Source organism: Sander vitreus, chromosome 20, assembly GCF_031162955.1.
Source record: "Sander vitreus isolate 19-12246 chromosome 20, sanVit1, whole genome shotgun sequence".
Lineage (NCBI taxonomy): Eukaryota > Metazoa > Chordata > Actinopteri > Perciformes > Percidae > Sander > Sander vitreus.
In genome coordinates, this window is record NC_135874.1 from 20456771 (window position 1) to 20481700 (window position 24930).

At 38.6% G+C, this 24930-nt stretch overlaps 2 protein-coding genes across 7 annotated transcripts in view; both read left to right on the plus strand.

Annotated features, from left to right (window-relative positions):
- Nucleotides 1–1333: 1333 nt before the first annotated feature.
- Nucleotides 1334–6921, plus strand: LOC144535366 (protein tyrosine phosphatase type IVA 2-like). Of its 5 annotated transcripts, none has more exons than XM_078277799.1 (8): nt 1334–1422; nt 2277–2415; nt 2523–2644; nt 2971–3721; nt 3825–3917; nt 4927–5057; nt 5490–5564; nt 5728–6921. In XM_078277799.1, exons 4-8 carry the CDS (start codon nt 3626–3628, stop codon nt 5807–5809), a joined length of 477 nt encoding a protein of 158 aa, XP_078133925.1. In that variant the 5' UTR covers nt 1334–1422; nt 2277–2415; nt 2523–2644; nt 2971–3625; the 3' UTR covers nt 5810–6921. The 5 variants fall into 5 exon arrangements, with proteins under 5 accessions (XP_078133925.1, XP_078133921.1, XP_078133923.1 ...); XM_078277795.1 differs by having other exon boundaries at nt 5750–6921; XM_078277797.1 differs by having other exon boundaries at nt 2523–2626; nt 5750–6921.
- A 2263-nt stretch (nt 6922–9184) lies between these two features.
- Nucleotides 9185–24930, plus strand: part of LOC144535351 (apoptosis-stimulating of p53 protein 1-like) — a 48607-nt gene continuing 32861 nt past the window's right edge. For both annotated transcript variants that reach the window (XM_078277774.1, XM_078277775.1), the window contains exons 1-3: nt 9185–9663; nt 20226–20373; nt 23469–23576. In XM_078277774.1, the coding sequence (XP_078133900.1) occupies nt 9655–9663; nt 20226–20373; nt 23469–23576 (265 nt within the window). In that variant the 5' untranslated portion in view covers nt 9185–9654. The remainder of the gene's footprint in view (nt 9664–20225; nt 20374–23468; nt 23577–24930) is intronic.

A 24930-nucleotide genomic window follows, 5' to 3' on the forward strand; every position in this document is an offset into this window, starting at 1 on the left:
AGCTGCTACGTCATCAAACACATACGCAGACTTTACATGCTCTGTCTTTTTTTCAGTTTCCAGGAAGACTCCACTCCCTACGAGCCTTGTAACCTAACACCTTAAACTTGTGTTACTGTACTACTGTACTACTAATATTTCAAATTGCCCCCCGGGGATAAATAAAGTCTTTTGAAATTAATTATATGTTGTGTGTAGTAAAAAAGAGAGTAAGAGAGAGAGAGAGAGAGAAAGAGAGATGCCACACCCTTTATGCTGTTACACACTCAAGAGGCCCTAAGGGAGTAATGCAAATGTATTTTTACAATGAGCAATGTGTTCACATGGTAACAGACTAACAGCATTAAATCAGAAAAAGAATGCAGTGTATTGAACAGTTTCAGTAACTTGTTGCAACAGTGTATTTGCAATAGAGTAACTGCATCAAATAACATCGAATAAATGTTGTTATATGTATGGAAAGACAAAATGTGAAATCTGAAAAGGGTTCATAAGCTGTGAATAGTTGTATAATAATAAAATAAATTAAGATACAAACTAATGGTATGGAACAAATAATAACATTTGAGAAAATCTAGTGGTGTAGTAACCTTACAACAACAATAATATTTATGGTTCAAAACATTAGGAAATGCTGTCATGCCAGCAGGCTAAAGGTTAGAGGTCAAGCTGTAAATCACACACAAGGCTTTATTTGAAGATGCATGCATTACAAGTGCTGCCTAAAGCGGCAAAAACACGTTAAAAAAATGCTGTCTGTTTTGTAGTTTTAGGTAAAAATCCTCACTGACTTAAAGCACTTTAAAAAACATAGAGTCATACATTTTACATGTTGGTAGATTTACTTTGTTGTGTGTAAACAGTAGATGGCAGCAACGACTTCAATAGCAGCTGGCAGTTACAATTTGCCTGCGTGCAGCCTATAATATCATACAGTATATTAAGCCTAAATAAATTGGCTACTAAGAAAGTTCAAATTTTATTTACGCCTGGATTAATAAAAGTGAGACATTTAGAGGGCAGATAATATCAACACCAATCAATTAAAGTTGCAGCTACTTGCCTGAATAAACCTCACCTCTCTTACTCTGCTGCAGAGGCATAAAATAGCACTTTTGTAAAATAAAGCAACATAAATGTGAAGTAAGACTTCAGCAGAGCAATTGTTTAGCATTACAGTGATTTGTTTGAAATTCGTCAAGCCAGCAGGAGACAGGCTGAATATACCGGAAATGCACTTACAAAATACAATATTTACGATTTTTCAAAAAAAAACAAAAACTGTTTTATTATTGAAAGCCGGCGACCGGAAGTGTTGTTGTTTATTGTCGCTAACTCGACATTTCTGTTCAACATGTCTCCTTTGCAGACTCTTCTCTGTCATTAGAAGTATCTGGATTTTCCGTGGAACTACTGCGTTTTGTAAGTAACGTTAACGCTAGCTAGCTATGTCAGTCCGTCGTGTGTATGTTTTAATGTCGATGTAGCAACTGTTATTTATTGTGTAACTAATGTTACCGGTGTTAACGAGACCACTGTGTTTCGCTGTCAGTTAACGTTAGTGGTTTTAAATGACCTGGCTGGCGGCGGAGCCTCTAATAATAATAATTTTGTCTTAAACTGGGTATGTTATAGCTAACCTTTGTGGTAACGGTATAACTTACAGTAATGCAACGCTATGTGCCTTTTAAAAATCAACCACCAGTAACGTTAAGATAACAGTTAACGTTAGCTGCTGGCTGTAATTTAGCTAACGTTAGAACATCGCCCGAGCTAACGTACATTGCTATGCATTCTGAACATGGATAATGCTTTTGCTGTAGCTAAGGTTACAGGCAATAACATAATTAACTTAGCTAGCGGGGTAGCTAGATATTTACCGTTAGCTTCTAGCGATGTGTACGCAGTAACGTTAATCTACCGTTAACTGTTATGTACGATCTGAAACAGTTGTAATCGTGTGCAGACACAATGTCACGCCAAACTTCATGTAAAAAGAGTTAAGGTATGTGTGTATATATGTGTGTGTGTATATATATATATATATATATATATATACACACATATATATTTTTTGTTATGTCCTGTTATGCAGAGATACACGTTACTTGGTGGATCATTTTACTCGGGCTTTATAATACAGGATAGCAACATTAGCTAATATAATTGTCACGTTTGGATGTCACAACATGTTATCATAAACACGTGCAGGGAGGAGCTAACGTAAAGCCAGGCAACGTTAACTGAGCAATATCAACATATTTTCCTTTACGCAGCAGGTTAGCAGCACGCTAGCGGGCCGTTGTCAGCCAGGACCCAGAAAAGCAGCATCATCATCAATGGTGTGTCTACATCCCGGAGCCGTCACAATTTCCTGTGTCCGCTCAATGAACCATCTCCTCAGCTCTCATCGCAGTGAGTATATTTACCACCAGTCACTGCAACACAGTCCCCTCTCGTAATACCGTGCAAATTAGTAGCGACACATTACACATTGCAATTCATTACTTTGTCTCTCTCAGGCTGCACATGTATGGCGTTTGCGAGGCTCGGAGGGGAGTTTTGCCAAGCCCAGCACCTACTGCTTATTGTGGACAAGTGAACGGGAGATACCACTAGTACAAAGGCAGGTGGTTTTCACCAGGTAGATCATGAAAAAAAACTCAATTTTTACCATGTTACAGTCTACGGGCAGCAGAGAGTAGAGGTACACTGAATCAGCAGTGATACCAATACTGATTTAAGTACATGTCCATATATGTATCTAGTCATTTACAGTACAGTAACATGTGCATGAAGTTATGAAAGCGAGCAGCCCATGCAGCATTGGTTATCAGATCACACTAGAATCACAGATAAAAGATTTTATTGAGAATAGGTCAGTAGACAAAAAGATCATATTCATAATAAAGTAACAAGCGAAACCCAATATGGAATGATACCTTAATGACCATCTCCATGTCCTCATAGGTCCTTACTGCCATCCTGTTCAACCCATATGAAGACAAGCCAACCTTCAGCCTGTCACTTGTCCTGGGGAGTAGAAGAGGCTTCGGTTTTATCCCAGGAGTTTCCTCACAGCTCTTCTCCTTGCCTGCGTCTCCTTTCTCCTTCTACTCTGATTCGTACAAGTCTTCTCTGAATGGGCTAGCAAATTTGAAAGAAAGGAAGGACAGATCTTTTTTTCCTGGACTTTGGGTGTCCTTTCTGCAGTCTTTTAGATCCCAAATGTGCTAGAGTTTAATTGTTTTTAACCAAGCCAATTTAAGTTTTTCCTTCATTGCCAAGACAATTTTAGATCCCACCCCCTGCCGCCACAACCCCTAATTTCTGTTCAAGAACATTTTTACTTTTTAGTTTTTTTATTCAGACTTTTTGTCACCAAAGGGATAACATATTTACAGTTGTTGCCCATACATCATACAGATTAGTTAGGGAAATTAAATGAAGTGATTTTTCTTTTAGTGAAAACATTTTTTATTTGTCCTTTTTTATTTTACACAATCAAAATACTTTCACGCTGATTCCTTTGGAGAGACTGTCTGTTGTGGTTACTATTATTTGAAGCACAACACGTTTTGGATCTTTTTTCCCCCTGTACTGATAAACCTTTGAGGGTCTAAAAATGAACCGACCAGCTCCAGTGGAGATCTCTTATGACTGCCTGAGATTTCTCATCACACACAACCCCACCAATGCACAGCTGGGAAGGTTTATAGAGGTAGCACACATTTTTATTGATTCATTTGTATCCTTCCTTTTTGTTTATTTACAGAGGGAGCAACAGTGACATGCTATGTTAAAAAGTGTGTTATGATGTGCAGGATCTAAAGGCATATGGAGTAAACACCCTGGTGAGAGTGTGTGCTGCTACATATGACAAGACCCCAGTGGAACAAGAAAGTATACAAGTCCTGGTAAGTGACATATACAGTATACACACCAGATAAAGTCTTAAAAAATGACAATGTAAAGTACAATAATCAAATGTACATAGTTATCAAACTAAGATACATAAATGTCAACTTCTGTTCAGTCAAGCACAAATATTCTGCAAGATAACCAAATGCCTCCAGAAGCAGTTAAAAAAAAGGTGTTCTTCCAGTGCATCTGCAAAGAAACCTAGAAGCGGTAGGCCCAGCAAGCCACCAGCTGATCTTTACTTTAGGTTACGGTTACTGATGCAGGAATCTTTACGCATAGCAACTAAACAATGTCCAAGTAAAAAAATACTATCGACGCTTCTGGAACATTCTGGATCCTGGAAGTAGGGCCAGACCGATATATCTGCGAGCCAATATTATCGGCCGATATTAGGCATTTTCCAAACTATCGGTATCGGCATTATAAATGAATATTTAAAAAATAAAATAAAAACGGACGAAACACCCTTCAACCATGTTATGAGTGTTGGCGTTACAGTTTGTCCACTAGAGGGCGCTCTACAACATCCCTGTTGGCAACACTCTTTGTTTTTTTTGTTTTTTTTGTTCAAAGGACTTTAAGTTTCATATCTTAAGTTTGCATTTTTATACATTTTATTTATCAGAACTTTAATATATGTTGATGTTCCTCTGTTCTGTTGTGACAATAAAACAAACAAGTTTATTTTTAAACTGCATTATCATATTTTAGTGAGGACTCATCTACAAATAACTAATGTTAGGGAAATCTGTTTATGTTTTGTTACGCATTTCTGGATACGTTTTTTTTATAAATATATATCGGCCGATCTATCGGAATATTGGATTTTTAAATCACCAAATATTTTTATCGATATCGGCCTTAAAGATCCTTTATCGGTCGGGCTCTACATGGAAGTTATTTTACTATCTTTCTGTAGTACAGAAACCTCTTAAGGGGTCGACTCTGGACATGAAAACAAAAATTGATGAGATCAAATAACGACTCGATATCCCCCTCCAGGATTGGCCGTTTGACGATGGCTCTGCCCCCCCGGAACAGGTGGTTGATGATTGGCTGACCCTGCTGCAGACAAAGTTCAGAGAAGAGCCTGGCACCTGTGTGGCTGTGCACTGTGTTGCTGGATTAGGACGGTTAGTATGCAGTAGACACAGGATTTAACATACTGAGTTTATTACATATAAACGGCTTGCCAAGATGAATAGTGTCGACCCAAGTCAGTGTTGTTTCACTCTTTGTTTCAGGTATGCACAACATTTGTTGTTTAAACCTGGCATTCCTTGTCAATTGTAGCAGTGTTGCACAGTTTAAAGCTCTGTGGTACTAGAGTTTCAAAATGGTATGATACCAGCTACTGCCGTGCCACTTTGATCTGTAGCTACAGAGGCCCAAAATAAAATGTGGCATTAACTTGATAAAAAGGAAAGCTAGAGCCGAAAGTCAGAGCACAAGCTGAGTTGAACTACTATTATAAAGGGTGGGTGGGGGGGCTTCATACAGGGCTACAGAACTGTTGCCCAAACAGATGGTTGTACATTTTTTATCTATCTGTCGTTTGTCCTCAGAGCTCCTGTGTTGGTGGCCCTGGCTCTAATTGAGTGTGGGATGAAATATGAAGATGCTGTGCACTTCATAAGACTGTGAGTACAAAATACTGATCCTACTGTTCTCCATTTTACTTGATTGTACCAACAACAGCTCTGTCTTTTCATGCATGCATGTCATATTTAGCAGTACCATCCCTGGCAATTGCTCACACACCTGTCATTGTTTTTTTTAAGAAATGTTGTTTCTTGTTTTTAGCATGTCTCTTTCATGTTGTCAGGAAGCGTCGCGGAGCGTTCAACTCCAAGCAGCTGCTGTACCTGGAAAGCTACAAACCTAAACTGTGTCTGCGCACCAAAGATGCCAACGGACAGAGCTGCTCTATACAGTAGGAATCTCAAACCCCATACATCTTCACTGCAGCTTCATAGGAGACGTTCACCTTTTGGCTGTTCAATGGAAAGTGGACATGTTTGGGGACCTCATGTCAAATTTCTGAAAGTCTTCTAAAAAGATATGCCGACGTCTCATTTTACATCATAAATGAGCTTAAAAAAGTGGAGGTGTTTTTTAGTTTCTGCTCTATGGTCTGTGACCTCACCTTAATATGTAGCAACAATACACACACACACACACACTTAGCCCATTAAAGGGAAACCCCACAGTCAAGCAGAATTCATTTCAGCTGTCGTCACTGTGAAATCAAGCTTGTTTGGTTGTAAAAGTTAAAAACATTTATTCCGAAGGTTACTTTCTCAATTCACTGTTACATGTGCAGCTACAATAAATGCTGATAACAGAATTGATTTGATTTAAATGTACTCTGTCATTGAGATACATCTCTTCAGCATACACAATTTAGTGCAACATAGTGTATGATGGAGCGGCAGCATACAGTATGCGATATTAGTCTTCCTGCTAACAATTTAGCATAGTTTATATTGAGTTGAATTGAGGTATTGATGTGACAACAGTTCAGAATGTACTGTTGTCTGATAGGCTTCATGCAGACACAGCAGCATGTACTATTTAAGATGGTAAATAAATAAGATAGCATTTAACAAAGTAGGAGGGAGCTTTTAGTGATACAAACATGTAGGTAATGTTGGTGCCCTGTGTTTTCGTCGCTGTTAAACAGTTAAATGTAATAATGGGGCAGTCTCCTGTGTGGAGCCAACATGGCTGCCGCTGAAACCAGTCGCCATAGTTCCTTGTCTATCCCCGGCTCTGTACCTACTTAGCTCACTGGTCAGCTGCTGTGTTCGTAAGATGCTGTTGGGTCTTTTGTGACGTTATTATTTTTCTATAGGTTTTCTTTTCTTTCCCTGTGCCCTACCTATTTGTACTTGTTGTTTATTTATTGATTCCACAGTGTTTCTTTGTGAAATGTCTGTCTGCTAGGAAAACAAATCTAGTAGTCTTGTTGGAAAATTAAAGTGTTTAGTAATGTAACTCTTTGCTTGTTGGGGAATTTCTTTTGAAAAGCATCCTCATTCTAGTAAGACGTGTCTGTCTGCAATGTGAATTTAGGCATACTTATTTCATTTTCAAGCATTATTTGCCTAAAATTGATCAAATTCTCAAAATCATTTCCGATTTAAGAGCCACTTAAAGACAACTAGTGTAGTACTGATCAGATCCACATTGAATACATAATCAGACTGCATAATAGAAACCTGCTGATCGGAGACAACAATGTCAGTCAGTGGAAACCATGTGACATATAGTATTTCCGAAATAACAATTTGTTAATATCTTTAAAGGAAGCTTTGCAAACTGCCAGGCTGCTTCTACAACGGTTCCAGGTCACATAAATTGGACTGCGTATAGGGCTGTAGCTGTAACATGGCAGCTGCCCAATGTGATGCTAAGACCTGACCTCAGTTGTGTGTGTGTGTGTGTGTGTGTGTGTGTGTGTGTGTGTGTGTGTGTGTGTGTGTGTGTGTGTGTGTGTGTGTGTGTGTGTGTGTGTGTGTGTGTGTGTGTGTGTGTGTGTGTGTGTGTGTGTGTGTGTGTGTGTGTGTGTGTGTTGGCCAACAGGGTAGAGCGACAGTACCACGTGGAGCAAATTCAAGGTTGATTGGTTTTATTGACTGACCTGACAACAACGCACATGAACTAACCTTGAACAATAGAGCTCCAGTGGATGAATGCACATCATTTTGCGTTATAGACTTGATTCTTTAATGCATATCTGAGGAAGACATGTATTGACAATGTTGCTTTTCATTACTGCTTTCCTTCATGTTCATGTCCACACAAAGAGACAGCTGGCTGATTTCACATTAAATCCTGGAGCATGTTTTCAAGACATTAGGGCAGTAAGGTGGACTTCATAGTCAGAAGAAAGTGTACAGAGTGCTGTACAGAGTGATGCAACAGTAGTACATAGAGAGACAACACACACCAACAAGAACTAAGTAGAAAGTTTTCTAACCAATAAGAGTCTTCTTGGTAAATGCTAATTGGGAACAATAACTTTAGCCGCTTGTTGGCAAAAGGCAGTCACTTATATGTCCGCAAAACGCCTGAGTGTACAGATACCATTAGTTTGACACCAGTAACTCTAATGCTAGACTTCAAGTGAATTAAACAAACTTTACACCGGCCACCATATCAGTATATATACTGATATACAGAGATGAAAATAAAATATTCACTCCTCTTCAGCAGTAGTCAGTGGTCATGTTCAAATGTTTCCCTGTTAAGTTGAGTGTTGGTAGTTCCTGTAGACAATAGAGGGCGGCAACGTCCTGCCAGATAGTTTAACTTTGTAATTAAGTAATTTGTACATAGATTAAAATGTAAATAGAACACTATCAATCTTTGAAATGTTTTTCAGCGCTGATGTAAATCAACTTCTGTTCTCAAGGTTGAACACATTATTATACAGTAATAATGACGAAGCCCTGCAATAGGGAGTGTCAGACAAATACTTAAAAAATGCAAAGTTACTACTGTAATGTTATGTTCCATGTTATTATGGTTTGTACAATGTCACTTGATCAGTCAGAACACACACACACACACCCACCCACCCTCGTCCTTGGCAGCAGAGGACAGCTCTGTGATACTCTGTGATAATCTGCTGAATATATGACAGCTGAACATCTCTAAACTCGCTGTAAGCTGCACAACGCTGTGTGTGTGTGTGTGTGTGTGTGTGTGTGTGTGTTATGTGGAGTCAAAAACTGCTATCTTTATTATTTAATAAAATATTTTAATTACAGATGGAGGGCTATTTATTATTATTATATCAAGACAGAAGACAATCATCTGGATTTAAAATAAATAGGAGAGTTGTACATTATGGAAAACTCCAGAAGTCCCCATAGGATTGTATTAAGAAAGTACTATGACACATAATAACGTTATACTGAAATCACCATTAATTGTGGTGAAATAAAAATTATCCACATAAATGGAGTGTGCTAGAGTTACATAACGGCTACTGTAAATTGGAACACTGAACTGTCACAAGTTAGCTGTAATATTGTAGGAACACATTGTTGCTGCTCACAGCCGAGGGAGGGCGCTCTCACTCAAAATAACATCAATTCAAATCTCCGGAAAATAATATTGATTTTTTTATATTGGGAATTGTTCCACCAACTATTTTTGCTACGTATTCTACTGAACCTGGAGGCTATTAATCGCGAGGAGGAGGAGACAGGGGGCAGATGGGAGAGACGATCGGGACGGTGACCCAGTTTACCATGCAGACCAAACCGGAGGACCGCCTGCTGATCGACCAAAGGATGAAATCAGTGACATTCTAACAGGGAAACTACAACTGGTGTTTCCAGCTTTTCCACTCCAATTTCCTCTGCCGGTGTAAATCAGCAGAGAGAGGCGTGTGTGTGTGTGTGTGTGTGTGTGTGTGTGTGTGTGTGTGTGTGTGTGTGTGTGTGTGTGTGTGTGTGTGTGTGAGAGAGAGAGAGAGAGGAAGGAAGAGGGAGGGATTGGATGAGGAAAGTGGATAGGAGCTGGAGTTTTAGTTTTTTTGAGCATCTGGATATCTGACCGGAGAGAGAAGAAAAGAATTTGGATGTATGGAAAATTACATGAAAGCAGAGGAAGAGACCGAAAAAGCTCTATAAAAGAAGAAGTAAGGTCAGGAAAGAGGGAAATAAGGAGGAGAAAGTTGTTTTTCTAACGGGACAGGAGGAGGACCGACCAGCAGAAATGTTGCCGGTGAGTTTTCATTGATGAAATGTATCAAACGGGGTATGCTTCGTAGAAAATGTATCGCCTTGGCTTGGCTAACAGCAACATACTCAATGCTAAAGACTTCAGAGCTAACCTAGCTATACAGTTGTGGGGGCTTTGAGTTAAAAAGCGGACGTGGAGCCTAAACGGCAAGCTGACATGTTACCTAATGACACTTGAAATATTCATTATGAACAAGTTTATCAGCTACAATTAAAACAACTTTTATACACTATAACTTTTTACAGCATATTGTCATAAGCTGCGTATTTTCACGTCAATTTCGGAAAAGCAGTGGGCGTGAAACTTAGGAAAGATAATGCATAATGTAGCCAAGCAAGACGCTTTAAATTGTATGCATGAGTTAAATTGTAAATATGTATTCAATTACTTTAGAGAAACAAACGTTTCAAGACCATTAAACCCCCGTGATTTACTCAGTGTCTGAGCTGTATCAATTAGCCAAATTTAAAAAGAACAAAGCCGGAAGTTGTGTGCTCTGGTTTCAAAATGGCAACTTAACAGTGTATAGTTTATGCATGGTTTTATGGGTTTAGTGCTGTAATTATTGGAGTTTGTGTTTTTCAGCCTGTCATTAATAATCCTTAAAGCCCACTTTCAATAGCAAATGAAGGGAGCCTCGTGTGGGGTTTTAAGCGTGCAGAAGGTGAACAATTATCAAATATTTTAAAACAAAATCCTCCCAAAGCAGAAAGATGTCAGTTGTACAAATACTAATAAACAGTTTTCTATTATTATTATTATTATTATTATTATTATTATTATTGTTATTGTTATTATTATTATTATGCTGGTGTAGGTGGTTCTAAAATCGGCACCATAGTAGAAAAATCTGTTCCACAGTGAAATGTCCTAGACTTTGAGACTGCTGCTAAACATCCTGTGAAGTTGTCTGGTATGAGAAGTATATGTTTTGTGTGTGAAATTTTTGCAGACCTTTAACATATATTTATGCTTCATGATCTCTACATAACTACTGTTTCTGGCAATGAATTAATGCCTTTGTGATTTTCACCACCTTTCACTGCATTTGCTTTACTCAAAAATGATACCATCCCGTTCATCAATTAGGCTTTTATTTGGAAGGGTTCAATCAGAAGTCCTGCTTTTCTTCTGGCTGTCTTGACACTATTGAGTGAGTGTGTGTGTGTGTGTGTGTGTGTGTGTGTGTGTGTGTGTGTGTGTGTGTGTGTGTGTGTGTGTGTGTGTGTGTGTGTGTGTGCGCGTGCGTGCGTGCGTGCGCAATGCAAGTGCTCATCCATAAATGTTTAAAACATTTTTAGAGAGATGCAATTGCATATGTAATAAACATGGACATGCATTCAGACACTACTACTCTGCCATTTAAAAATATTAAAAAAGCAAGTGCATGCATTTTAATAAGTTTTCAAAAATTAAAGATAGTACAAAATAAGGTTAAGTGTATTGTAAAAAAAAAAAAAAAAATCTCTTAGCCCCCTCATGTCGCAGTCATAAGATAGTTTGTACCTGCAAACCAACAGTAAAATAAACCAAACCATATTCTTGTTTCCATCCTCCCAAAGGTCAAGGCTCTCGCTCTCTCTCTCTCTCTCTCTCTCTCTCTCTCTCTCTCTCTCTCTCTCTCTCACGCACACACACTGAAAACACTACACTGCTTTGTGGCTGGGTTGAGCTGCTGTCAGCTTTGGACAATACACTGAAGATATAGAGATGTGTTTACTGCAGAAGCGAGAGAGAGAGAGAGAGAGAGAGAGAGAGAGAGAGAGAGAGACACCTTTGTCCATGACAACTGTTGGATGGGTTGCCATGAAATTTGGTCCACATCATGTTTTCTTCAGGATGAATTGTAATAACTTTGGTGGCTTCTCACCATCAGGTCAAAATTGTAATGTGTTTAATGCTTTGGTTTATGACAAAAATAGATTTAAATGAACATTCAATTAATGACATGCCTGTCCTCACTTTGTGTTCAGTGCTAATTATCGAATGTTAGCATGCTGACACACTGTGAGCATGGTAAACACTATACATGCTAAATACAAGCATGTTGCTATTGTCAGTTTGAGTATGTTAGAATGCTGAGGTTAGCATTTAGCTCAAAGCACTGCTGTGTTTGAGTTGTCTTTATTTCATCTGACCGATCTTCACAAAGCTAACACATTTAGCCACATAGCATTTTGAATTTACATTTGACATTGCAGCTGCTACAATTAGTCATCTCTCAATTTTAGCGTAGGTTTCAACACTAAATATAGCACATGCTAACTGTCAAAATTAAGCACAACAAAGTACAGTATATCCGACAGTATTAGCATGGAGCCCACTCGGGAGGTACATCGGACACATTCATAATCTTGTGGTTTGCTGTTATTATATATTTATATATATATATATATATATATATATATATATATATATATATATATATATAGTTCTAAAGGATCACACCTGTATAGGAAAAAATAGATTCTTAGAAAAGTTTCTTTTGCAGGGTGATATAAATGTATTCTGAACTTGAAATTGTTTCAATAATTGATAGGCCTAAGTATTGATCTGTTTTGGGCAAGTTGGCACTATTTGTTACCGACTCACTGAGATTGCTATGGGATTTCTGGGAGGTTGTTCTGGAGTTTTTTTTTTTAGATTATGCCAATTAACATAAACGATTCAGAGACATGCATAGTAGGAGGTAGTACTGACTTACAGAAGTGTAAGGATTGTTTCTTTCTCAATGAGCTGAAAGCCCATGCTTCACTGGTCACATGCAGTTCCTATAGAGACGGCGCTGACTGATCTGTGTGTATGTGTGGGAGTGTGTTTGGGTGTCCGCAGTGGGAGTGGGGGAACACACACACACTCTGCCAACAGGGAAGTTACGCTCCTTTTGTCTTACTTTGGGATTTGTATTTCTCGTTCGTTTTTATTCATGAGCTTCAAACTAAATGTCTTCAAATAGTTAAACTTTTTTGGTCACTGTTATTCTGTTGTCACAGATACTGTCTGACACCGGAGCATCGTTTTATTTGTATTTATGGTGATTTAAGAAGCACATTCACTTAAGAACGGGATTAAATCTCATTCCATTGTTTATTCATTGTACATTGCTCTACTGTACATAACAGTGACAACCCAGTTCCTAAAGTGTAATTGTAAAGGCACTATATAGACTCATTAGTCTGTCTTCAAAGAGTGCTACTATGTATCTGACTCTATATTTAAGCTCGCAAATCCCTCCAGTATATTAGCAGGTGTTACTTGAAGCAGCCTCACTGAAAGGACAGTATGGCAGAGCTATTTTCTCTTCAGCGTGTAATACTTTCCTAATTTTGACTGATGCACTGACTAAAAAAAGGATGTCTTCCCGTGTGTTATTTAAATGGCAACGGTTTCCTCCACTCCCACACTAAGCTGCTCTACCCTCCCATAATGCATCATTATGTAGTGAGCAGACCGTTGTTTGAAATGTCTCCGAAATTAAATTAAGATCATCTGGGCGTCCACCAGCTGCTTTTAAATAATCTTTCCTGATTTTATTCAAGACCAAAGAGAGTTCAGGTGTAGCCCAATATCTAAGAAGAGATGCAATCTGTTTTTAGGAACTGCAACAAAACACATAGGAAGAGTCAGTGGGCAAGCGTAACAACAGTCTGACAGATGGCACAGACCGAAAAACTATTTCACTCCCAGGAGGACAACTCTCCTTGAGTAGTTGGCACAGCGGGTATAAGCACTCTTCACCCCAGATCCCAACAGAGTCCATCATCATTTACAATGATTTACTAGCACAAACAAAAAAAAACTACAGCAGCCTGGACACTATCCAATCATATCTGTTACATAGTTCACAGTCACAAAAATAAAACCAATTAGTTTTGCTTTAAAGCATATTGTATAAAGTCATGACCTCACTTCCCGGCTACCCTCTATTTCGCTAGCTTTTGTAACTTAATATAATCTCATTCATCTTTTTATTCATCAGTCTTTATACATGTAAGAATATATATTCTTATATATATATATATATATATATATATTATATATCTTATATACTGTATTATAATATTCTAAGACAAATCAGCATCGACTGCAGCTGTTGCAATAAGAAATTGAAACCTTTGTGATTTTAACAAAGTGAAACAATGACTACTGTGTTAGCATATACACAAACGACAGCTTGTATGAAAATTGAAATCATCAACACTCTCCTCTGAAGTCAATTCATTCTCTCAACTTTTTAGCTGTAATCTGTCTGAAAACGTCTATGTTGTCTCTGTTACTACAGACATATACTAACAGCTCGCGCACGGCCTTTTTCTTTTTTTTTTATATATATATTTTTGGGGTATTTACGCCTTTAATGGATAGGACAGCTAGACATGAAAGGGGAAGAGAGAGGGGAAAGACATGCAGGAAATTGTCACAGGTCAGACTCGAACCCTGGACCTTCCGCGTCGAGGAATACACCTCTAATATATGTGCGCCTGCTCTACAAACTGCGCTAACCTGGCCACGCTCGTGCCCGCTGTTGACGAGCCGTGACTTTATAGCTCGCTCAAGGATTTATTGGAAATGGTGTTTGCAGCTAAACACTGAAGTATTGAGTAAACGATGACATTTGATCATTTTAAAGAAATGACTGCCCTTATCTAAACATAGTTAAACACACAATGTGCTGCTGAGAAAGGATCTGTTCCGAGGCTGGATTTGGAGTAGCATTGTTACAAATGTCAAAGGGCTTTTGAATGAAGTTGTCTTACTTCTGGAACAGAACCTGGTTTTGGTGTGACTTCGGCCCTCTATACAGTTGTCCTATCACTGGGCAGCTGGTGACAGCTGATGAGCGTGGTGTCATGCCCGCCCGTGTGACTTTTTCCACCACTTTTACCGAGACACACATTCACTGGTCAGCTGACTTTGTATTCCTGTACAGAAAAGCAAAAATGTAGTTAGTTATAGTAATAGTTTATAGTTTTTTAACTTTAAAAAGTATATATCTTTTGTTCCTGCACTGACTTTACTGTTTGAACTCAATGTGATGTGATGTGTGTAAATCTGTTACAGTATTTGGTTGTATTGTCTGTAATGGGTGGAATAACATTTTGTTAATAATATGGCAGTCCGAGAAAGTGCTTCTATCATTTATAAAAACAAAAAAACCACTGCTTCTTCTCCACTAAACTCAAATTACTGTTTTGATATGAATCTAATGGAAAGTGTTACCTCACCCTTTTCATTTTCAATTCATTCTGGTTTGTGATGTGCTTAAAGTAAAGGGTCGTAGTGTAGTGTGGCGTCTCCTGGCAGCAGTTTTAAAAGATTGTGGGACATAAATATCAGTCAGAGCCACGAGAGAACTAATCTGTGATTGAAGATTTATTATTGCTTGTGTGTGTGTGTGTGTGTGTGTGTGTGTGTGTGTGTGTGTGTGTGTGTGTGCACGTGAGCAGGAGCGACAAAAAGGTCATGAGTGAAGAGAAGAGGAGATGGGGACATTGTTTTTTTTATTGTTGGTGTGTTAAGGAATTTATTTACTAAGCATATGAATGGTAATGTCGATAGACAGTAATTCATAGTTATGGTACATCACGTCTTCTTCAACTCTTGTATATCAGGTGTCCTCTGCACTGTCTACTGATTTTCTGTCAATTCCAATAGATGCAATAGAAGGCTTGTTGTGTCTGTTTTCTGTGTGTGTGTGTGTGTGTGTGTGTGTGTGTGTGTGTGTGTGTGTGTGTGTGTGTGTGTGTGTGTGTGTGTGTGTCTGTCAGTGTGTAACAGTGCAGTCATACTGCTGTATATCAGTGTAGGCTCTCTAATCTCTCCCGTCCAGCATTACCACTGCTGCTTCTGGACAGCTTCACACCACACCACAGTAACCAACCAATACACACACACACACACACACACACGGGCCTACAGATATATTTATTATAATATAATAATGCTGATATCCATGTTGATATTTATAATATAAAGAAGTAATTGTTTTTTTTAGTTACATTCCCTTAAGTCTAGACTCTGCTGGTGGCCATGTCTGTCATTCAGAGTAGCATTAAGGCTTTTTCTTATCCTTTTACAGTAATCGTCTGTGAAATATATATAAACTTATCGTTTTCTTATTTGAACAATTACCTTGCTTGGAGTGTACATGATACAATAAAAGCACCGTTAAATATATAACTTCTGCTTGTTGTTTCCTACAATCAGGCTTAAGTAATTTAATAATTTTTACATTCAAATAAAAAGCTCATACACCATTAGTTTCTAAGTAGCAGTTAAAGAAAGTACCTTAGTATGTTTCAGTGCTGTTCCAATAATGGTTTTGTAAGTGAAGGTGTCAGTGTTGACCCACAGTGACCTGGCCGGCTCCAGCTCGGCTGGACTCAGTGCTAAAAAAAAAAAAGAAGAGTTTTGGCCTCGGAACGTCTGGGACTTTTTTAAGACTCGACAAGTCAGTTGTCACATGCTCGAACTTATCAACAATTTAGTTGTGTAACAATCTAGAAATGTTGTACAGTATTCGGTAAATGAAAAATTTTGACATTGACGCTGGCTACATTACAAATCTATGAATAAAAGTATGGCCTTATATGCATTTGAGCAAGAACACCGAATGTACAAAAGACACTGATCTAGAGCGTAACATTAATCTACCTCGACAAGTATTTTCAGCGGTTCATCACTTTTTGTATTACAAAAAAATGCAAGTTTGAAAATTCCAGAAAAATCCAATTATTTAAGGTTATCCCCAGAGTGTTATTTTGTTAGGATGAAGACACCATCACAAAAAAGTAAACTTTCTATTACAACCGTAAACTGGGTTACAACCATACAGTATAGTGGCAATGATTTTGGTGCAGGTCCACGAGTCCTCTTAAGGATAACTGTACATTCGAGGCTGATGAGAAAATTCCTCCCACCAGACTCAAATGATTTTAATGTCACACCTCTGACTTAACCATTTTAACAATAAAAACAGAAGCACCTCCATCATATCAGAGGTGGACGGTGTTTATGGACCGTAACAGATTTGTAATAAAAACCAATATCAGCTCGATATCACGATCTACTCCCACTATAACAGGCATGAAAAGTGTCCAGATTTTTTTTTTTCTCTCCTCCTCACCCTCTCTCCCTCTCCTCATATTTACTGAAAGGCGACTCCCACCCTTCCCCTCCTCCCTCACTGACACACACTCTCATATTTGTATTTCCTACCCTTGCGCACTTCACACTTTGACATTCACCCATTTCAACCACTCTCCTACAAAGACACCACTTCTGACTCTACTAATTATCTTCAATACCAAACACACACAGGCACACGCACGTGCAAAACACACACTACTGTGTGTGTGTGTGTGTGTGTGTGTGTGTGTGTTTTTTGGCCAATGGTTTTCCAATGAAGCGTTTCTTTGGGCTGGTGTTGGAGCGACTGGTGTTTGTGTCTAAGAACCTCAAACTGAGTCAATGCAGAAAACAGAAGAAGAAGAAGCTCAGAACCAGGAAAACCAAACAATTGGTGAGTGAGAGACACAATAGCTTTACTTTATTTTGAATCAAATGTATTTATACTGTATATATCACTAAAGGATTGGAACTTGCGTTATGTCTTACGTCTTATGAATTTTTTAACTTATGACTTTTACCAATGCAATTGGTCAAATTAACATTACAGTGACAGGCAGTGTATGCTAAGAAAGCACAGATTTTAGAGGGCTTTACTGTTGTTTAGTGTCAGGCTGAGGCAGAGGGAGCCAGGCTGGGCTTTCAGTTCAGAGGATGTATGCCAGCCACTGTGCCGTCCTGCCAACCCCCTTAAAATGCAGACACTGTTTTTACATGCCCTGGAGTAACTAATAAAATGAGCATTGGTGTGTTTTTTGTTGTTGCAGCAGACACACTAACAGGGAGGCTGTTTGTCACTCTTGCCTGCATAGAGTCTCACTCGTTCTCTCTCTCTCTCTCTCTCTCTCTCTCTCTCTCTCTCTCTCTCTCATGCCTAAAATAGCCAGAGTCCATTCAGCTCCAGGGGCAATTTAGGATCCACAACTCAATCTGCCTCTGCGTGTGTCTGTGTGTGTGTGTATGTGTGTACACACACACACGCACACACACACACACACACACTGTTGTATTGTGAGTCTTCTTCGCTGATAGGCATAAAGAAATTGTCCTCATTGTGAGTTTATTATGTTCAAATGTACAATGATCAGAACTACAATGCACTTGTGACTTCATTTTCACGAAACATTCTTAGTTTGCTATTCTACATGTGTTGTATGTGTCTGTGTGTCTGTCTGTGTGTGTGTATTGCATTTAGAGTGAACATTTTTATTATAATATATAATAATACCTATAATAATATTTTAGTGTTTTAGTGATTATCTTGTTGATATGTGCCTCAAATGAAGAAGCCACTCTGACTGATTTGATTAGAGAAAAACACCCTTTCCTCTCCGCCGAACATCCTTTAGCGTAACAAATGCTTTTTTTTCTAATGTGTAATTAACAGAAACATTACAACCTAGGCCACGATGAGCCTACTTTTAAGTGATTTGTGGTCTTGTAAAACCCCTGCTGTGTCTGCTGGGTTTGCATGTGTGTTTTTATGTGTGTGTCTAATCCAAGCTTTAGAGAATGTGTCCCTGCTCAGTCTGTCTGCATGCAAGCAGATATTACTTCACATGATCTGGGACAGGTGTATAGAATGCTGTGGATTAGTGTACAGTATATATTCTGAGTGTATGTCTGCTTTTGTACGTGGACAGTGGATAATGTAATGTGTGCGTGTGTGTGTGTGAGAGAGAGGTAGAAAAGGCAACACTGAGATTAAAAGTGTATCTGTATCAGCGTGTGTGCCTCGGTTCCTATCCCAGATTACCCTAAATTTATCTTTCAACTGCCGACTGACTATCTGACATGACATCACCAATGACATTGGCAATGACATCACTGGCGATAAAACAGGATGTCCTTTTTGATTGCTATTTTAATCTGTTGCAGAATTTGGAGGATTTGATAACAAAATGATTTCAGAGGGGATCATTACTACCCAGCTGATACGCTGGAGTCATTTATTGCTTTTTCAGACATGTTTAAAATGATAAACCAAACTAAAAGCTTCATATTTTATTAGATTAGTTTAAACCAATCTGACAAAAGAGTTGGAGAAACTTGATTTCTGAACATTTCAAACTAAATATGGAGAGATAAAATCAATGACGTTTTGATTTGATTAAATTTAGATCAGGTTAAACCTTCGTCCTGAGCCCACAGGGACTTGTATTTGTGTGTCTGTGTGTATAAGCAGTTATTGATATGTCATTAAAGCTGTGATCATTGTTTTGTATAGTCAGATGGATGGCTGTATCTTGTTACAAGCTTTTTTTTTGTTGTACTACACATTGCTGCAGCTCCTCTTTTCCCCCTGTGTGTTGAGCTCTCTGTTTTAGCTACGGAGTGAGACATCTCACTTCTGTTCCATCTTTGTTGGGAGTTGCACATGCGCAGTAAGTACTGCTAGCTAGTCAGTTGCAGAGTATGAGGGCGTGCCATGCTAGCAGCTAGGCGAGCATTGTGTTACAAAATGACGAGCGTTTGTCACGGGAGTAAAGGCTGGACTACAATAGAGCTGTTTGGAGCAGTTTGTGAACAGTGATTTCTGTTGGAGATGGTAAGTCCCTTTGGAGTGGACTTTGGCCTTTTTCACTTTGTAAACCTATAACGTGCACAAAAAGATATAGAACACAATAAAGGAAAGGAAAAAAGCCACACTTTAACACTTTAAACCCTTCTAGATTGAATGAGCGGTTCCTGGTTGGATTTAATACAGTTTCTCTTTGGAGACATGCTGCATTCACACTCCTGTTTGTTGATGTGTTTAAAGGTTTCTTCAGTCTGCAGAGGTGGTTTGTTAGAGCTGATCTTTTTGTGTTCACTGGGATTTTCCACATTCATCAGAATGTGATCAGCCAGGTTGCTTCTTATTACTGAGATAGGAAAAGGACTGAGTAATTTAGCAGTAGTTATCACTAATAACTTGTTGATTGATGGGTTAACCCACATGTGTCAAACTCAAGGCCAGCGGGCCAAACCAGGCCCCTCGCAGATTTTGAGTTTTGATTTCAGTTTAAGTTCTCAATATATTTTGGCGATTTTTTTCTATGATGGCTAAGAAACTTTTTTTTTGACTTTTTTGGGGCTTTATGTCGACCAAACTGTAAGTGAGAAGACTATATGAGACATGCAATAATACAGTCACAGATATTTGACTTTTTTTCTCTTAAATAAAAACATGTCAATAAACTATACATGTCTGGCCCTTGGTGTGATTCTCTTTTTCCAGTGTGGCCCTTAGTGAAGTTGAGTTTGACACCCCTGGGTTAACCAATAGTTAGCAAAGTTAATTAGTTAGTTAATTAGTTATCTGATCCCAATCAGCGAGAAATACTTCATCCTTCATACCCATATTCCTGAAATGTTAAGGTTGTAAATGTTAACACATTTTCTGACATTTAACATGTTTGTTTCTGTGCTTACAGGTGATTCTGACGGTTTACCTCAATGACACCCAGCAGATGCTAACTGAGGTCCCAGTTACTCCGGCAACCAGAGTGATTGACGTTGTCGAATACTGCAAAGAAGCCGGCGAGGGGGAGTGTCACTTAGCTGAAGTATGGAATGGGCATGGTGAGTCCATCCGTGCTCCATCCAGCCATCCATCCATCTTACACCCATACATCTATACATTTATATGAGATAAGTTGGAAAAAAAAAAACATATTTAAAACAATTAAAACAAGGCAGGAATGATAAAAGACAAGACACGAATAATTAAGAAATGAATAAGAATAAAAAATTTAAAAAAAATCATCAGAAAGTGTATATATAACTATTGTATACAGTATAAATGACAGTTTTCCATGGGCATCCACCTTGTAGCATCAGCTTTCTGCAGCACATGAGCTCATCTGAAGCATTAACAGAACATAGTGGTCTATCTACACAACGCGTTGCCAATAGACTGGTAGGTGATAAAAAGACGAATTAAACTGATGTGACTCTATTCTTAAATTTTAACGCACATTGAAAGGGGTATATGGGTAAAAAATATATTTTCTTGTTACAGTCTGTCATAATATATCCACATATTCCTCATTTTTGGCTTGTTGAATATTGATATAGTGAAGCACAAACCCACTGAAGCTCCATTAAAAGTCATGTGGCATGACAATTTCACTTTATGAGGTTTTCTAACATTAATATGAGTTCCCCCAGCCTGCCTATGGTCCCCCAGTGGCTAGAAATGGCGATAGGTGTAAACCGAGCCCTGGGTATCCTGCTCTGCCTTTGAGAAAATGAAAGCTCAGATGGGCCGATCTGGACTCTTCCTTTTATGACGTCATAAGGGGAAAGGTTACCTCCCCTTTTCTGCTTTGCCCGCCCATGAGAAAGAGAGAGACATCATGGCTTGCAAACAAGCAAAGCATGGCAGTTGGTCAAGGCCACACCCCCACCCTTCACCTTGCCCCCCCCCCTCTCCTCCTCAATAGCATTTAAAGCTACAGACACAGAAATGGCACATACTAAGGAAAGCTCATTGTGGGACTGGCTCTAGTGGCTGTAATTCTGCACCAAGGCTGAATTTCGGGAAAGAGACTTCAGATACAGTATTAGGGGACCACTAAGGCCTATATAAAAGAGACTTCAGATACAGTATTAGGGGACCACTAAGGCCTATATAAAAGAGACTTCAGATACAGTATTAGGGGGACCACTAAGGCCTATATAAAAGAGACTTCAGATACAGTATTAGGGGACCACTAAGGCCTATATAAAAGAGACTTCAGATACAGTATTAGGGGACCACTAAGGTCTATATAAAAGAGACTTCAGATACAGTATTAGGGGACCACTAAGGCCTATATAAAAGAGACTTCAGATACAGTATTAGGGGACCACTAAGGTCTATATAAAAGAGACTTCAGATACAGTATTAGGGGACCACTAAGGTCTATATAAAAGAGACTTCAGATACAGTATTAGGGACCACTAAGGCCTATATAAAAGAGACTTCAGATACAGTATTAGGGGACCACTAAGGTCTATATAAAAGAGACTTCAGATACAGTATTAGGGGACCACTAATGCCTATATAAAAGAGACTTCAGATACAGTATTAGGGGACCACTAAGGCCTATATAAAAGCATCCAAAAAGCAGCATGTCATAGGACCTTTAACACAGTATAATGATGATGTAGATACTAATAATAATTATTGTTTTTCTGTTGTTTTCACAGTAGCCAAACCTTTATTTCTATACACACATAATTCACCACCATTCATTATAATATAATTACTAATATAATTACTATTGACACCCTTGAGAGTCTTTTTGAGTATTTACATGATCTATAATCTGGAATTATATGTCAGGATAATCACAGTATGACTCTGGCCTAGATTGGTTGCTTTGAAGCTGATTATAAACAAAGTCAGACCTATATCACGGCTGCACCATGTGAAATCAATAGAGTGCTAAGTGCCTGCTGTATACTGCATGTCATTGTAAACCTGAATAGACCAGTCCATCACATGCAGACACTGAGAGCTACTGTGTAGCTGTAAAGTGTGCCCTACATTCATTCCATTACAGCTGTTAAAGTAGCGATCAACACGATAACACATTGTGTTTGTGAAGCACTGTGGTGTGACCGAGCTATAAATGGCTCTAATATTATACTCTTTCTTAGAGGGTGACGCTGTGAAGCAGCACATAATAAATGGGGGTGTAAATTTAGTTTCTTGTGTGATGAGAGGCCATGCCTAGAGGCCACAACTGGCCTCACGGGTGGTGTGTGTGTGTGTGTGTGTGTGTGTGTGTGTGTGTGTGTGTGTGTGTGTATGTGGGCGCTAAGCCATTGTCTACATGTATGTGTATTGTTAGCTATGGATTTACATATTTTGCTGTGCGAATATTGCTGCTGGGTTAGAGTACTATGACTTTTCCTTCTTTTCAGATTGTCTGCTTTAATCACATAAATGTGTAAATTCCACGGACATTATTGATGATTTTGAGATAAAGAATATTAATATTACAAATACATTTTACAGTCTCAAGACATCATTTCAACTGTTTTGAATGATAGAGCAAAGTAGTTTTTTTGTGGGGTAGATTAACCCTTTGTTTACATTTTGATCAGGGATTAAGCCTTTAAGAATAGATAATCGTTATAATTGTCATAAAAGATTTGCAGTGTTAAAATAACCACTTAAAGGGATAGTTTGGATTTTTTGAAGTGGGGTTGTATAGGGTACTTATCCATAATCAATGTATTACTTACAGTAGATGGCGGTCAGTATGCCACCAGTTTAGAGAAGCAGACAGGAGTACCAACTCAGAAGCTAGGCAAGGTTCAAGGGTTCTTTATTAATCATGTGCACAACAATAAGAACTTTCGGATCTCCACTAGAATTTACAATACAGTACAAATCTGTGTGTTTGAACACTCTTTGGCTAGTTTGTAATACAAAAAGATCCTTAAATAAAAGCAAACCCAACCTGATGAGTTTTAAGAAGTGTTTTATTAGATAATATCATTCAATTTTTTTAAGACGGCAGATATATGTCCTATTTAATGCTGTTAAATTGGACTTCATGATAACTGAATGTTTATATTTATGTAATTGGTGAATCATCTCTCCCTGTCTTCTCTGTATAAATCACAATAAGGCACACTGTAATAGCTTGGCTAACGTTTTCTCACCCTCTGTCTCTTCTCAGAGCGCGTTCTCCCTCAGGAGGTGTTATTGTTGGATCTCCTCCAGCAGTGGGGAGCCAGGAGGCCGGAGGTCAGCTTCTACCTCAGACACTGCCCCTCCTGGACACAAGGTACCAGAAAACAAACACACATGCATGCTTATTCCACCCGAAGATCTCATATGAGTACAATAGCTGAGTGACAAGAACAGATTTCTTTTCCCCACTCAGTATTGAGCATCATTAACCCACATATAGAAAACACACAAACACACAGAGCCAATGGTGTGTGGTGTGTATGAGGTTTAGAGGCTCGGTCAGAAGCTCGGTCAGTAATTAGCCAGATAAGATGATTAGTGTGTTACATAACATCAACAGGGCAATCGGAATCTATTCTGCTGCAGAATATCAGACAATATTCTGCCAAAATAGCAGAATATTATAAAACATATACAACATAAACAACATATAAAACAGTTTGAATTGCTCAGCGCTTTAGAGAATACAGTTAATCAACAATTTAAATACACTGGTGTGTTGTTTTCGTGCCCGCTCCCTGCAGGGACACGGCAACCTCACCACCTGCTGGTGCATTCCGATCTCCCCCCCCCCCCAAAAAAAAAAAAAAAAAGAAAAAGACCATTCATTAGAATCACATTATTATCATAGCTTGTGAACTGCAATGTGTATTGCGAATAATGAATTAATCATAACACTTTTATTTTAGCTACAGTATCAACTGGCACAAAATACACATCGTAAAGGCTGCGACATATTGCAACAGACACTCAGAAAGTTTTTGTGTTAGTTGAAAGAACATATCAACAGAAAACTGCACATTAAAATGTAACTGTCATTCTTTTTTAAGTGGTGCCTTTTATATTCAATTCATAATCGATTTGTTCAATAGAAGAATGTTGGAACGGGCTATTACTTGGCCTGTGGTATTGTAGTGTGGTAACAATTGTACCCCAAAATTACTTAAAGAAGGACCCCAAACCACTTAATATGCACCTCCACTTTATAGCCTACTACTGACTTACAGTGTAGGCTACGTCTACATCACAGGAAGACATTGTACTACTGTATTTACCTGACAGAGAACGGTGCAGATTCAGAATCTAATCACAAAATATCACAATGATATTTGTCTCGTGTCCTATGATCGTTAACGAATTTAACACTTCAGCAGAGGTGTTCAATTCCATACAGGTTTAGGCTGGCCATACACTGGCTGCGTGGCGTGAGCGTGGCGTTTCTGTTGCGTGTCAGCTGCATGTCTTTACACACCAGGAACGTGTCTGACGCGGCACTGCTGCTGCTGCTAGCCTTGTCTGTACACATGTATGTTCCCCATTGATTTACTGCACTCAAGCAGTGCACTTCATGTTAAAATTAAATATATATATTTGATTACAGCAAAGACAACGTAGGCAGTATTGACGGAAAAAACATTCCTGCAATTTATAGATAGATTTAGCAGAAT